The following is a 15,254-nucleotide window of genomic DNA, read 5'->3' as shown; positions in this document are numbered from 1 at the left end:
CGTTTTATTTTATTTCCGTTACAGATCGGTTGTACTTTTTGAATTTAATTTACTTAAATCGAGCATAAATAAGTCAGGTATTTAATGTATGCATAGTATTCTATCATTATTCATTATTTAATGTTCTCATTTCTTCCGTTGTTTGTTCTGCCACTGCAGTCGATGTTAACTCATAGCTATAGGACGTTCGATAGTCAATCGCTTGCGCCTTAAATATGTAATTACAAGGATACTCCAACGTTAGATGAAACTTTAAATTCGGTTTCAGCGCTGTTGTTGGCTCATCCGACAAGTCTTGCCACTTTGTAAGCTGGAAAGCATATCCCAGCAGCTCCAGGTATCCGTTTACGCTTAGCTTCTGGCCATTGCACACAATTTCTCCATCCTTATCATTGGTGCAGTTTATTTCTATAGCCGGCTCAGTATTCATTGGAGATATTGCTTCTTCTGTATACCTATCTGTTGCTTCTGTTTGTGAATCGTGTGTTTGCTCTGCTGTGCTTGCGCTTTGATTGGTGTAATATTCGCTCACAATTTCCTCAAGCTCAGGAGAAGTCGTCATATAGGAGCTTTCCTCTTGTTGATTCACTCCAGTGCTGTAAGAAAGCATTTCACTCTCCAATCCATCGTATGGGGCTAATGAAGCCGGATTCACGTACGGTTCACTAGCAGGGTAATGGTCAGGAGAGTCAGTGATACCTTCAGTACTGTACGCATCATCATTTGATTGAGTTCCATCGTAGTTGATTATTTCTTCATCATATAGAGTCGTCGTTGGTGGAGTTTGAGTAGCTCTAACCCGATTGGGAATGTCCCAAGCATCATCGTCCCATTCCAAGAAATCGTAACCGGGATGTGACGTTGATCGTGGTTTGTCTGATGACATTTGGACAGTATCACTATCAGAAGTATATGATCCCGGTTCTGTACTCGACTCATAAGAATACTCTTCAATGGTAGTTAGAGCCTCTCCACTATTAGCAGGAGTAGAATAAATCTGCTCTGCTGGTTCTTCTGAAGCATAAGGCGATTGTGAAGTATCATTGTCATCCAATTCATACACATAATCATCATAGTCGGGAGTCACATTCATGATCACTGCGTCCTCATCTGATACTACTTGTGTGGTCGTGGTGGCATAGCTTGCACTTGTCTCACGAACCAGCGACAGAGCATCGTCCAGCGGGAGCGGTTGTGTCGTGTCGTAGTACATTGGAATGCTGGAAGTGATCTTCGTGTTGATTGCACTGATCACAGTCGTCGGTTGGGGGACCAGTGTAGTGGAATCAATGCTATGCTGCACCTTATACTGCTCTATTATTCTTTCGTGAGGAATGTACTCGCAGCACTGCAGATGTTCGGGGACACAAAGTTCCTTCTCAATGTTGTAGCTCATCTTATAGGGGCATCTGGAGGGATTGAGGATAAGTTTTAATAAGAAACTCCCCATTCATTCTACCCCAGCACAGCCACTTACTCGTAGCGAATCTGGTAGAAGGAACCATCAATGTTCGGAACACAGCGATAGTACAGCGTGCAATCCTTCGCCGTACGGAACTGGCCATAAATGAGACACTCGGGGAAATACTCTTTGCTGAAGTTGTGCAGAATCTCCTCCTGGCATCAAAAGATCAGAGTTTTAGGCGTATTTTATGGGATTTTAATATAAAGTACCCCTGTTTACCTGAGCTTCATAGCACTTATTGGTGGAGGAACACTTTTGTAGATCCGGATGGAAAAACGTCCCCGGTGGGCATTGATAGACGTACTGGTGGAAGTTGTAGTTGTACTCTTGACATTTGAAGTAGAACGAACAGTTGGAAGGTATGGGGAAAAGTCCTGAAAAAAGTCACCAATTTAATACAGATTTGCTTCAAAATGCGTGATGAACGGTTCTGCTCTTACCCACACCGCTACAATCCGGCACGATGATGTTACAGTTCTGTAACTCATCGTGCACCTTGATCGTGTTCGGTTGATTCAGCGTCTCCCCAATGCAGCGTTTCTCTGTGTCACTGAAAACCTGCAAGTATTTAGCTTATTGGTAGCGTTCGGTCGATTCAATAGGCATCCTTTTGCAACTGAACTTACCGTATTGTCCGGACAGAGACCGATCATTACCCCATCCGGGTGGCATACGTAGTAAAAGTCTCGCCGACTAAAAGTGTGCAATCCGCTGTCTCCGTTGGCACATTTAGTGGACTTTAATTCGGAAGAGAATGTAAGGAAATAACATTTGAAGGATCAAATTAAGCTGTAAAGTGCTGTCTCAACTCACATGATCCATAATAACAAGAAACCCTCCACCGGGAAAGTCACGACACTTTTGCTTCAGCTTATCGTAATACTCCAACTTTGAGCAGATCGTCTGTGGGAGTAAGAAAAAGATATTATGTTCTAAACCAATTTTTACATTCTATTAACATCTTTACCTCCTCACACACTCCAGTTTCGTTGATCGGAGGCACGATCGTCGTTGCTCCAACCATTTTTGCACACCCAACTAACAGCCCGAGCAAACAAACACTTCTCACCCCGAACATTGCAGCTAATTGTATAATCACAGCAACAAGTGAACAATTTCAATCAACACAAAAAAACGGCTCCACAAGAAGCGAACGTCCGACCGTGACTGGTTGTCGGTTGTGGTTGCACTTTTCCGAAAAGGCATAGCCCACCCGCGCTCGGGGCGTATGTTGTGACTTGATCACATCATTTTTGTTTTTTGTTTGTCTCACACTTTTGGCCACATGTTATGTCGTGTGTCATGAAGAAGGGGAGTAGGTTGGAAAATTGTCACGCTTTTCCAGCACACAGCCGGCGAAGAACGCTCTGCCTGCACGTACACACTGCGACTGCACGTTCTTTCAGCTCGTTGATCGTGATATCTTTCACCTTTTGGAGAATCGATTTTTATGCATTCTTGATTCATTCTGTTCAAACAAAAATTGAAACCAAAATAAAAACGCCATCAAGTTCAAAGTTATGATTTGCTTATTTATTAAATTTTCTTCATAAAAAGCCTAGCGGTTACAGAGACACGGTGCTAAAGTATGTAACTCCCTGGGGTGGGATTAATTAGCTCCCCGGGATCGGAAAGAACCCACTCCACGTTTGTGGGATGGTCCCGCTTACTCGTTCACTTAAGACTACGATAGAGAAAGTAAAAAGCGGGCGACAGTAAGTATGCGAAACAGTACAGAAAAAAAAGAGTTGTATCCTTTTTCGTTTTGCTCAAAGTCAAATAAATATAGAACAGCAAAACGGTGTACAGCTCGCGATTCTCTCTGTTCCCCCTATCATACAAAGCGGGCAAGCTGCCCGGCGGCTGGCGGCTGAGAGAATGTGTCCACGGTATACGGTATCCCTCCAGTACGAGTAGTAAAAGTAGTTATTATGATTATAAAAGTATATGTATATGTATGTATGTATTTCATATGCCTAACTTCTTCCATCTCTCTACTCTTCCACTATTCTCTGTTAGCGTGTGTCTGCAATTTGAAACAACTCCCTGGTCCGATCATCGCGATCGAATCGGTACGTTACACTTCAATCACAGTACTTAACGTTATGAGCTTTAGTTTGGTTTAGCTGTGTGTTTGTGTTTGTGTTTGTTTGTGTTTAATTGTATGCTAATTCTAGCGCACTCCTCCAACAACCTTGAAAGTGATCACTCGGCCTAATTGCTAACCTTATGCTGGCTATACCCTATCTATGAGCCGGCAGGTGGTGAGAAGGGAACGGGAGGCATTCTATTGAAGAGGATCCAACGTCCATCTCACTTGGGTGTATTGGGTATGTGGTCCAACGCGTGTAGTTCGTGTCTGTTCGATTGTCCTATCAAATAAATATGCGCATCGGTTCAGTTTAACCCCTACCAGCGTGATCAGCAGCATGATCGAAGACTCCTAACGCTCTAATGAATATCTAATGCGCACTTAGCTCTCGTTTTGGGTGCGTTAATTAAAGAAATCGTTTAACTCTATGGGGCTTGTTGTCCTTTTCTTTTTCTTTCCAATTCGTTTCCGCTGTTCCATTGTTACAGCACATCTTCACACATCGTTCAGACATTGTTGGCATCTTCCGTCTGGTCGACGGCTATGCTGCGCAGTGATCTGAAATGGGGTTTTAGGAGGTTTCAAACGTGTTATATTCTGCAAATGCAAGATGGTGCCAAAAAGAAAGAAAGAGAGAGATAGGAAGATATCAGAAGGGATTGAAAGGAAAAGATGTTGGAATATGAAAGATAGAGATCGATTGAGATCATTGTGAGGATTTAAAGAATTTGCCCTGGCGAATGCTTACCTTGATCGTTCAAACAGTGACGGATCGGTGTAGATCGGTTCACTCGGGTCATCAAATTCGCTTTTGGGTGCACCGGCTCGGGACAGTGGGTTCATTACCGGGATCTGACACATACGCGACAGGTTGCTGTGTGGAAAGGAAAACATGATTCAAATGATACGATCATTCCAATAAACACGATCACCTCACGATCACCTACCCGGTAGCGAAGGTTTTCTGCAGCCCACTGCCAAACAGTGACACACCCGGCGTACGCACGTGCGGTGTACCAGCTCCACCTCCTCCTCGGCTTGCCGTCGAATGCGCCCGTCCGGACGCTTCAAACTGACTTCCTCCCGCGTTGTGGAGCGCAGAAGGACTGAACGAATTGACCGGTGAGCTACGGTCGAGCGTCCGGTTCTTGATGAACACCTTCCAGTAGCTACGGTACACAATGCCAGCCGCAAACGTGATGCTGATCAGCAGTATGATCAGCAGTATGACCGCACTGATCAGCCCGTAGTATTCGGCGTGCGTCAAACAGACCGACTCGATCGGTGCGACCATCTTGCGGGCGACCGTGTCCTGTTGCATCTCTTCCCGCGACTGGAACACCTGCAGCGGACGGAAGTAGCGAGACTTTGAATTATTGCTTGAACCGTCAAACTTGTGCGTAGCGTTGTTGCCCTGCCCCGGAAATACCTCAATCATTTCGCGCACTTGCTCGGGCATTTCGGTCGGGCTGGCTGTGTCCGCTTCGGCCGTTATCGTGTCACCGCTGGCGTCCCGTGTCTTGGCGCTGGTTGCGTTTTCGTTCACCATCGTACCGTTCACGATCGACACTTCGTCGTCCTCGTCGTCCGCTGGGTCCGGGCTGGCGGCTACCAGCGGCTCGGCTGTACCGATCGTTTCCGTCCCATTTTCGAGCGATCGTTTCCGACGACCAAACGAAGGTTCCGAACGGCCACTTGGTCCTGGACAGTATGCCTAGATGAAGGGAAGTATGAAGGAAACCATAATCGCTCAGTGTTCTTGATACTGTTTCTCACATATTGAATTGAATGAGTGAGTTAAATCTTAGCATTGGACCTTGGACATTGGAACTTCAATTGGAGGAATGAAATGTGATAAAAAAATTTTGCTGGGACGTAAATATTACTTAAATGTTTGCAATCCCTTCAATCTGACTTAACTCACACTACTGAATGGCTACTCCAACCACTTCTTCTTCTTCTTCTTTGGCTCAACAACCGATGCCGGTCAAGGCCTGCCAACACACTTGTGGGGTTGGCTTTCAGTGACTTATTGATTCCCCCCATAGCAGGATAGTCAGTCCTACATATGGCGGCACGGTCTATTTGGGGCTTGAACCCATGACGGGCATGTTATTAAGTCGTACGAGTTGACGACTGTACCATGAGACTCCAACCACTAGAACTTTAGTATTAGGCACTTACCGGCTGACATCCTCCACGGCACGTACGCACGGTAGCCTCAAACACGAGGAAGTTCGATTCCGGTATCTTGAACGCGTTAAACCGTGCCTCCAGTGCATCATTGTCGCGTGATCGTCCCAGCTCGGGGAACACCAAACTATCAACTGGGCAGCTAAGGAACAGTAGAAAAAAATCACAATGTCAACTCACGGCAATCGGCAAAAAGAATCAACCCACTTACCCATAATTATCGATCAGCTGTACGCTGCGGCCCGAGTACGGATCGCGCGCAACCACGTTCGTGGCGAAGATGTCCGTTGCGTGACTGTAGCCGTCCTGGGACTCGAGCCGGAACGTGAGCGGATCGCCGACGGCGATCGTGGTCGTCGGCCGGCCCTGGTACAGTATCATCAGCCGCACCTTGTTGCTCATCGAGTTCTCTGCCGGCAGGTACTCGATCGGGATCGGACTACCGGATCTGTCAATCGATTGAAAGCTACGCTTGAGAAGCATTGCAATGGTCGTTCTTTGTCTCGGCGCATCATGTTCGTGGGGTGGTTGGGGTGTGGATCAGTGTTGCATCACTTTTTGCGACCTATCACCTTCCGCAACACGCACCACAACATGATGGGAGCAAAGGGTCTTTATGTTTCGGTACACAGATTCGGTGTTAGTAGCTAGTCTAGCTGCTAGTTACTTTGAGGTTCATGCAAGAAGATGACAGTAACATGCAGGTACATACGCATGCAAGAGTTTTGTAACAGTTTAGACACCTGCTGGGTGGAAGATGATTACTTACCCAGCGCCAATGTAGCCCGAGGTAACGACTGCCTCCCCAGGACCACGGAACATACACGTCAGATTGAAGCGCTTGTCGCGTCCCGTCTGCACATTGTCCGAGAACTGTACCACTATGATATTAGTCATCGTGTCACCGTACTGCAAAGAAAACGGGAAACGATAAAAACCACGTCCCAACTAGTTCAAGCTCAAGATCAATAACACAAGAACATCATCCTACCCGTTGCGTTCCACACTCGGGATATCCTTGAGGTCCACTAATGCGCAGCACATTCACTGTGCCACCGTTACCGCGGAAGAAGCATCGATCGTAGAACCCGTACGCGTAGATCCGCCCGACAAAGCCTTCCGGCGTGCGCAGCGTAAACTCCATACCGTCCTCGTTACAAACCTGTCCGACTGGTGTACCAAGCACGTAACCCCAAGAAACAATGCATTACAAAATATTCAATTCCAAAAAAATCCACAATTTATTCTCGAACTATTTCCCGCTGTGTGCCTTACCGTCCAAACACTCGTCGTGCGGTCCGCCTCGGCCCGGCGTCCGCTCGTAATAGTCCGCACTGTCACTCTCGAACATCTGCGTGCTCGGCACCTCCAGGTCGCGCGAGTCCCGATCGCTCAGCTCGCAGTTGCCCTCCGTTTCGTACGGTGCACTGTCGCGGTAGTTGAAGCTCCGGCACATAAAGTCCCGTGCCCCTGCACACTCCTGCTGGCAGATGCCCAGGGACGGTGCGTTGATCACACGCCGGATGTACTGCTTGCGCATCTTGCGCTTGGCGGCGACCTGCTTGAACGTGTCCGTGTTGTCGCAGCGCGTTTCGTACGGTCGCTGTGGTCCGTAGCCACCGAAACCGTCGCCACCGCCGAGTGTGTTATCGTACCCGGTGCCTGAGGGGCCGTACGGGATTTCGAACGGATAGCCACCGCCGTCCGGTGCCATGCCGACGGCCGGTCGCCGATAGCCTCGATCACGATCGGGAAACGCTGGCATTGGTGGTGGTAGAGGGGGTGGTAAGCGACCGCCCCCGCTTGGGTAGTAGCCTCCGTACCGATCGTCCACGTATCCACGCTGCGGTTCATACCCACCCATGTAAGGATCGTAACCTGCTGAAGGAACAAAGAAGCTGATCTTAGCGAATATCCAATGTCCTCTGCAAACTTACAGTAATCGTTCTTGATGTGCTGCTAGCGTGGCAAACGTGCAGAACATAGATAGTAGTGAAAACAGGCAACTTACCCGCTGGACGGCCAGGTCCGGTCATGTACTTGTGGAACGGCGACACGTTCGGCGAGGTCGGATAGCGGCCCTGCGCACCGACCGGTTCGAGCGGGTAGCGTGCGTCCGGAGCGGGCGGATAGCGATTGTTGTCAACTGGGCGGGCACCGGGCGGTGCCGGATATGGGTCCGGTCCGTAGCCACGATTTGGTGGAGCTCGCGACGGTACCACCGGATACACGCCCGAACCGTACATGTGTGGCATGTACTGGGGTGGTGGGTAGCGTGTTGCTGGCGGTGCCATTACCGGGTAGCGCGAGTCCGGACGCTGAACGGGCGGTGGATAGCGCCCCGAGTCCGGCGGTGGATAGCGCCCAGATTCAGGCGGTGGATAGCGCCCCGAGTCTGGTGCTGGGCCGGGTGGGTATCGACCACCTGCGTCCGGCTGCGTTGGTGGGTAGCGTGCATCGGCCGGATAGCGCGAATCGGGCGACGGATAGCGTGAGTCGGACGGTGCATAGCGATCCATCGGATAGCGCGAATCCATCGGCATCGGTGGAGGGTAGCGCGAATCGGAAGGGTAGCCTGGACCGGGCGGTGGCAGTGGAGGTGGTGGTGGATAGCGCATTGGACCGCCCGGGTACATTGGGTCGGGGTCACGATCGCCCGGATAGCGATCGGTGGGACCGTACCGGTCGCCTGGGAACCGATTATCGTACACGGGGGGATAGCGTCCATCGTAGTCGCCACCACCGGACGGGTAGCGATCCGTGCCCGGTCCGACCGGGTAGCGGTCGGTCGAGCCGGGATAGCGATCGGTCGGTGGATAGCCACCGGGGAACGGTTCACCTGTGGGCGTGAGGAAGTGTGCTTAGGGTCGTGTGGGTATTGCACGGCACGGTTCTTGGTGCCTTGGTTTTTGGATATTGCATGTGGTGTGAGCACAAATGTTGGGGATGTTCAGAGCAAGTAGTTGCAGTTTTTGAAGCTACTGAAGTTCATCAATTTTATTTGAATAGTCAAAAAGAGTGGAATCTGGTTCAGGTGATCCCGAAGGGACTTAAAGCTATTAATCTTTATTCTTTTAGATGTTTGTATTGGAGCGATAAAAACTATATGAAATAGAGCGGGACATATACAAATATTTTTCAATCTTGGGGACGTTTCAAAGTCTTTGATTTAAGACTTGGGGGCATATCAAGGACTTACAAAAACTCTACTAAGAGTGTTGTTATGAAGTATGGTAGACATCATGGTTTATATTATGGCATCATATGATCAGTTTCTGAAAGCATTCATTCAATAATTTAACTTAGCACATTAAGGACTATCGAGATATTCATCTTTAAGGGATAAAACATGGTGGAAATATGACGGAATGATCCAAATGCTCATTTTTGAAAACAACTAATCTTGGAGATACTTTAGCTTAGAGAGACCTCACTGTATTTAAATTATTAACTTCATTAAATACCACATACCGATTATTGACAAGGTGCAGCGAATCGTAAGCAATGTAAATAACGTATAACCTACCTCCATATTCCGGTCTTGATCCCATAGGATACCGATCGCCCTGCGGATAGCGCCCAGGTGGGATCCTATCATCTGGCACACGATCCCGATCACGATCTACGGTGGAAACAACCAAAGGATTTTAGTGGGAAATGGAACCCAAACACTTCAGGCGCTTCTTTTAATCTACCTCCTCCGTACGGTGGTCGCCAATCGGTTGGGTCCGGTCGCCCATTGGTCGTATCCGTGTCTCCCCCGACTAGGTGCGCTTGGAAAAAATGGCAACGAGAATCGGAATATCGCAGATAAAGCGGGTATTTGTTGCGGTGGGTTCGAATCGGAGTTGGTTGTTGTGGAACAGTGGGTGTGTGAGTAGCAAAGCGGCGGAATGGGTCGTGAGCGGGATGAAAAGGATGGAAGGAATCAGGTGGAATCAGTCAGAATGTTAACAGAAATAGTAGTTCAAGGGTGGCATCTCACCCTCACCCACCCAGGAAAAAGCCTAACGTTCGAGATACTCACGCATCAAATTCTCATAGTAATCGTAATCGGCATCGTAGATGATGCGCATACCGTCCCGCTGGTTGTAGCGGCTGAGACGACAGGTGCGGAACCGATCGCTGTACACGGCCGACCGGCACTGGAAGCTCGTCTGCCGCAGGCACTCGTCAAGACACTCGCTCAGCGACCTGCCAGTGATTTCCGAGTGAAACTCCCCACCCAGGCGCGAGTTGCGATACCGCTGGAAGGCGGTATCGGGCCGGCGGCCACTCGCGAACAGATGGGACGTGACGGAGTTGTCCGGATATTCGGCACCACGCTCTGGGTCGGTTGGGACGCACATAGAAGATCGCAACAAAATATTGGAGTTTTGTTACTAAAACGTTTCGCTTGAACGCTACGGCGCTTTGTCTTGGATGGCATTTTTAGGCCCCCATTGGATTCCCCCGTAAGGTTTTTGTTTGTGTATGGTTTTTTATGGGCAAAGCCTAAGGACACCTGAAGATCTCGATCGAATGAAAGGCCTTTTTTAAATCATCAGGACCTAGGTCATTTTGGGAAGGAAATCGCTGACAGGACAAATTGACGCGAATGCTTTGGCGGGCCCGGTTTTTTTTCTATAGGTTGAGGTTCGTCGTCTCAGCAGCAAAACCAGGGCGGAGGTGTTCAAAGGTGGGACAAGAATACGAACATTGACCTCAAACTGTGACGCTTGGGGAGTGTGGGAAAAAGGAAGTATTGGACGCACCCCTTGAGGGATGGCCCAATCTACAGTGACGTGGAAATGATGGATCAGATGGATTTGAGGTAGGTAAGCGTGCTTTTGAGATACTTAAGCTTATTACAGGGAGAAGGAGAGATATATAGCGTTTAAGCGTGCGTATGGACCTTCTCGTATCGTACTACTGCTAGGGGTGGATCTATTTCCACCCACAAAACGAGCTGAACCTTGACAGGGAGAATCCAATGAGCTCTAAAACACCAAACTAGAGCCCCAACCCCAGTATTAAAGGGGGTTACAACCCCCGTACTGCAGGGTCTTAGGCAAGCGAAGCGCAAAGCGAGGTTATCCATTGCTTCCAGACTCGGTAGCAATCGAGGAGAGTTGGTACTTACGATTATCCAGACACACCAGATCGTAGAAATGATGCGTTGGGCTTGAGCTGATGCTCAAATCGTCCTTTTGCGACACCGAGTCCTCCTCCGACAAGATACATTGCTTCGTCTGATCGTCAAACTCGATCGAGCGGCAGAAATACTTCTCCGCTCGCAGACACAGCGATTGACACTCTTCCAGCGTCATGTTGTTGAAGATCTCCACCTCAAATGGACCACCGAGACGTTTGTTTTCCTCCTTCACGTACACGATCAACCCATCGCAGCGCCGTTCCGCATTCAGGCAGGTGTTCTCCAGGTAGTCCGAGTTCGGATCGTCCTCCAGCAGTTCGGGATGTGTCCGGCGGGTGAACCGGCTCATGGCGCAGCTGCGCAGTGTGGAGTCATAGTTGGCCGAGCGACAAACGAACGAGAACTCGTTCAGGCACTTGTCCTCACAGTCGGAACGATTGGCAGCCGTAACCTCCTTGATGTCGGACACAGGGAGCTTCAGCTTCTTCCTTGGATGACGCTCAAACACATAGCGTCTGCTGGGACATTCGCGATCGGGACGACTAGCTGTTTGGTGAGGAAAGAGTTCAAAGAATCTTTAAAACCTGTTCCTACGAATAAATATCTTGACAATTAGCCCTTCTCTACTTACAGGTGATGCAAACTTCCGTAAAATGGACACTGTTCGGGACGAGCATCAGATTGCCGATACCCTCGGGAGCGGCCTGTTCCCGCGTCAGATAGCACGTCGACTCCTCATACTCAACGCTGCCACTGAACGAAGCAATTCGGCTGCCGGGCTGGAAGTCAAAGCTGGTACAGGCCCGCCCGAGATTGTTCGAGGCGGTACGATCGCGCAAACACAGATCCTGGCACTTCTCCAGCACTCGAAACGGTGGTGCCGAATCACGCACGACGTCATCGTCGAAACCCTGGAGCTGCTGGTTCGGTAGCCGCTCGTACAGTACGCGTCCCTGGCCGTTGTTGCAGGTCGTCTGACCCAGGACCAGGGCGAACCGGGCCAGCAGCACGAGTACGGTTACGTCCGATAGCCCCGGTAGGAGCTTTTGCCTTTTGCGCATAGCGAACACGAGCAGCGGCTGCTGCTAGTTGCCACCGGTGCAACTGTACAAAATGGCCGATGTGGTATGGACCGTTTGGTGATATTAGTTGGACTATTCTGATTTCGAATGAAATGATAGGAATTTTAAGTTCTGAAAAATAGATTTAGGCTCTTTCCAGTATTAAGTGTCGTTTGAAGGAGTAGGCCTAAACAGAAAGTGTTTTCTGCATCTTTCGTTCATGTCACCACTTCATAGCTTTCAACGAGCTGAAAAGAAGGTAAAATGGTTCAAAGGACCATAGTTGATGAATCCAATAAGATATTTTGCTACTTTACTAATAATTGCATACATTTAGGCGAATTTGTTGACTATGTTTTACTATACGATTTCAATTGTTACTAATTATTCTCAATTTTACTAATTTGTTTTCTCTTCTATGTTTGATATTGTAGCTTAATTGGCTTTAAATATATCATGTGTGGTGAGCCTTTGTGCAAAAACTTTCCTTTTTCACCACACACAAATCTTCTATTTCGGTGCAAATTTGGTCGATGCATCTATACAACAGCATTCGTAGTTCGTAGCGAGACTTTCATCAAGAACTGTATCCAAAAACAAAAAAACCTTTTCATTCCACGTATAGAGAGAAATTTTCCGCAGCCACCCAGCACCATCCCTGGGGCGGGTGCGTTTAACTTAATTCGTTTGTTCCCACTCATCCTCCGCTCGTACCTGAAAAGCCACTGCGATGCGATCAAATGCGACCATTCTAAAAGTGTGCGGGATGGCCACGCTCGGCATGTGCGGGAAGGGTCAGCATTCGGTGGCCCTCGGACACTGGTCGTTGTAATTGTTTGCGGTTGTGGATCGCGCGGTGTGCGTTACGCAGAATGGTTCGGCCGGAGCGCAAAAGAGAAAAACCGGAACCAACTTCCGCTGCTGATCGGAACAGTTGATTTGTCACGGTTTATGAGTTTCAAAAAACACGACCGAGCCTGTTGGGCACTCGGCGAGGGGCAATGGAGAGGGGAGAGCGAGGGAGCAGCCAGAACTAGGGAAAATGGGCTAGAACGAGCCGAAGCGGGCGACCCCACGTTGATTGCATTTTTGAAGCTGGAAGGGTGCTGTGGGATCGTATGGTAGCGCTGATGGAATGTAATTACTGTGCTGTGGGCTTTTCGATTCACAAAGTGAGTGTTTGGTGGGTTTGTGTGTGGAACCATTTTCTGTGGTCAAATGAAATGGTTCGGCGTTTGGCGTTGCTGGCTCGATGGTTAGAACATTACCGAGCAACTCGAGCGTGATCACTGAAAATTGGACCATCAGTGCTCAGAATCGCGACCGATACCTTTGGGCAGGGCGCGTGTTATCAACAAGGGGGAAATTTGAGCCGAAGGACAGTGGGTACAGTAGCCACCGATGGGCCACTGATTGAGGTCAGCCACAGAGCAGCAGATTCTGATTCTGATCGAACAGCTCGTGTGTAACGCGGCTGGTGCAACCCTTCGCTCGTGTTAAATGACGATTGCGTAGGGAGTTGTAGAGGGAATAAAAACCACTGTTAACTGTGGCGAGGTCGCGTGCGTTTGTGGTTACGATCGAATTAGGGGTTTCCTGTTTTTTTCGATAAGTGATGATTTGTGTCGATCGATCGAGGTAATTTGAAGGTGTGACAAAATTAGTCGAAAGGTGTTTTCTTTTGTGCACGCTTCAGTTTTCAACGCAAGGGCTGTACAGTTTGTTGAAGAGGGGGGAAAAGTCTAAACCGTGTTAGATGTGGTTTCCTATGCATGAATAATTATCCGAAGTAAGGTGAAGGGTTGTTGCAGTGGTTAATGTTGAGGATTTACATCGATCGTTTATAGGTTAAATAAATATTTAACACGCATGTAGATTGAATTTTAATTTTTTTAAAGAGAAAAAAATTAAATTCAATTATGACGAAGCACCATGCAAGACTTTTGAAAGCAAATAAAAACATCCAACAGGGCATAACAGATGAGAAAAAGTTGTAAAATAAATATAAATGAATTATCAAAATAGAGATGAAAATAAATGTGTATTGGAATTATTTCAAAAGTTCAAAGTTTCAAAGCTTCACAATTCAAGAGTAAACTCCACCATTTCAACTTTGAATAATATCACAATTTTTTTAAAGCAAAATACTGAGATACGTTGTAGAAATAAGTGACCTATACATTTTCCTAATTTCAAATGGCTCAAACATTTGAAAACATTTTCAATCAGTTTTTTTACTGTTTAAGCTGTAAACAGCGTGAATGGTACTTAAATACTCAGATACTAAGAGTGAACGTTACTTTTTATCCACTCAGAGCGCCTAAAGGTATGCAACATTTAATTTTACTTGTGATGGATTATTTGTCTAAACGCAAACGAATCGAATGTGTTTGAACTAAAGTATACAAAACGATTTACCTAATTTAGACACTAGTCAAACAATAAACTTAATGTAATGGGAAAATGGGGAACATAAGCACCATCTACAGGTAGTCCTTCTCTTATGCTGACTGATTTTTATCTATTTTTTACTTCAAATCTCTTTTTGCTCACCTGTTAAATTCAACACACTGGCACAACAAGACACTGGAACTACTGTAGCACACAAATTGATACACTTAAATTAAAATTTTACCGCTGTAACTGAGACACGCTGTGCTTTACAAATGATGAGATGCCACTGAAAGCTACAAGCACACTTGTACTGCTATCGATCACCCAACATTCAGTACAACACTTGGATAAGAATTTTCTCCGCCAACACCAAACACCACTAAGCAGTCAGTAAAATCATTCTTTAAACTCACAATCTGCAACACGAAACTACTGCAAAGCTCAACGTAGAGCTTGTTTCTTCCACCAGCAAACTTTGTCACCAAAACTGTTTGGCAGTCTGTTTGTTAGCTGGCTGGCTCAGTCCTTTCCAGTAGCACTGTTAGCGTTATGCAAAGCGATTGTGTAATCCAATGGGCTTTTGGGGCCAAAAATCTTCCCTTGCATCGATTGCAACCCACCTGCAAAACCGGCGCACCAACTTTAGCTTCGGCGCAAACAAAACCGTTCACAGCGAGATCTCGTAAAGCACTGAATATCGGGCGGCAGAATATTCTGCCTATAATGTCCCCATTTTTCCGACCACCCATGAAAGGCAAATTAGCTGGCTGACCCTTTAAAGGGGGGAGGGGAGTGATAAAGCAAACCAGCTGGAAAGGGATGGATGATGCACGATGATGGTTGAGTGTATGACAAAAACAAAATCCAGGTACAACAGTAAAGAAGAAACCCACACTGACTAACGATTTTGTGCGA

The 15,254-nt window shown here is 47.6% G+C and overlaps 2 protein-coding genes across 6 annotated transcripts; both read right to left on the bottom strand.

Annotated features, from left to right (window-relative positions):
* Positions 1–106: 106 nt before the first annotated feature.
* LOC121592362 lies at positions 107–2,489 on the bottom strand. Its single transcript, XM_041913763.1, has 7 exons — positions 2,433–2,489; positions 2,279–2,368; positions 2,092–2,202; positions 1,906–2,023; positions 1,685–1,839; positions 1,478–1,617; positions 107–1,409 (listed from the first exon to the last, which is right to left on the bottom strand). Exons 1-7 carry the CDS (start codon positions 2,487–2,489, stop codon positions 107–109), a joined length of 1,974 nt encoding a protein of 657 aa, XP_041769697.1.
* Positions 2,490–2,976: 487 nt separating this feature from the next.
* On the bottom strand, positions 2,977–15,054 carry LOC121592890. 5 transcript variants are annotated; one of them, XM_041914758.1, is made up of 16 exons: positions 14,499–15,053; positions 11,516–12,193; positions 10,873–11,430; positions 9,778–10,077; positions 9,446–9,523; positions 9,277–9,372; positions 7,762–8,589; positions 7,026–7,631; positions 6,742–6,920; positions 6,520–6,659; positions 5,962–6,198; positions 5,742–5,892; positions 4,987–5,271; positions 4,505–4,923; positions 4,306–4,431; positions 2,977–4,115 (listed from the first exon to the last, which is right to left on the bottom strand). In XM_041914758.1, exons 2-16 carry the CDS (start codon positions 11,943–11,945, stop codon positions 4,064–4,066), a joined length of 4,485 nt encoding a protein of 1,494 aa, XP_041770692.1. In that variant the 5' UTR covers positions 11,946–12,193; positions 14,499–15,053; the 3' UTR covers positions 2,977–4,063. The 5 variants fall into 5 exon arrangements, with proteins under 5 accessions (XP_041770692.1, XP_041770693.1, XP_041770694.1 ...); XM_041914759.1 differs by having other exon boundaries at positions 7,026–7,628; XM_041914760.1 differs by having other exon boundaries at positions 9,446–9,514.
* Between the last annotated feature and the right edge of the window lie 200 nt (positions 15,055–15,254).

Source organism: Anopheles merus, chromosome 2L (genome assembly GCF_017562075.2).
Source record: "Anopheles merus strain MAF chromosome 2L, AmerM5.1, whole genome shotgun sequence".
Classification (NCBI taxonomy): domain Eukaryota; kingdom Metazoa; phylum Arthropoda; class Insecta; order Diptera; family Culicidae; genus Anopheles; species Anopheles merus.
The sequence above is the reverse complement of the archived record's forward strand: the minus strand, read 5'-3'. Positions and strand labels throughout refer to the sequence as shown.

Coding starts and splice junctions, on each gene's coding strand:
- LOC121592362 (XM_041913763.1), bottom strand. CDS start 2,489: ATGGTTGGAGCAACGACGATCGTGCCTCCGATCAACGAAACTGGAGTG. Junction 1,840..1,905: donor GCCGGATTGTAGCGGTGTGG/GTAAGAGCAGAA, acceptor GACTTTTTTCAG/GACTTTTCCCCATACCTTCC. Junction 1,410..1,477: donor TTCTACCAGATTCGCTACGA/GTAAGTGGCTGT, acceptor CAATCCCTCCAG/ATGCCCCTATAAGATGAGCT.
- LOC121592890 (XM_041914758.1), bottom strand. CDS start 11,945: ATGCGCAAAAGGCAAAAGCTCCTACCGGGGCTATCGGACGTAACCGTA. Junction 8,590..9,276: donor ATCAAGACCGGAATATGGAG/GTAGGTTATACG, acceptor TCACGCCCACAG/GTGAACCGTTCCCCGGTGGC. Junction 6,921..7,025: donor GCACGACGAGTGTTTGGACG/GTAAGGCACACA, acceptor TTGGTACACCAG/TCGGACAGGTTTGTAACGAG.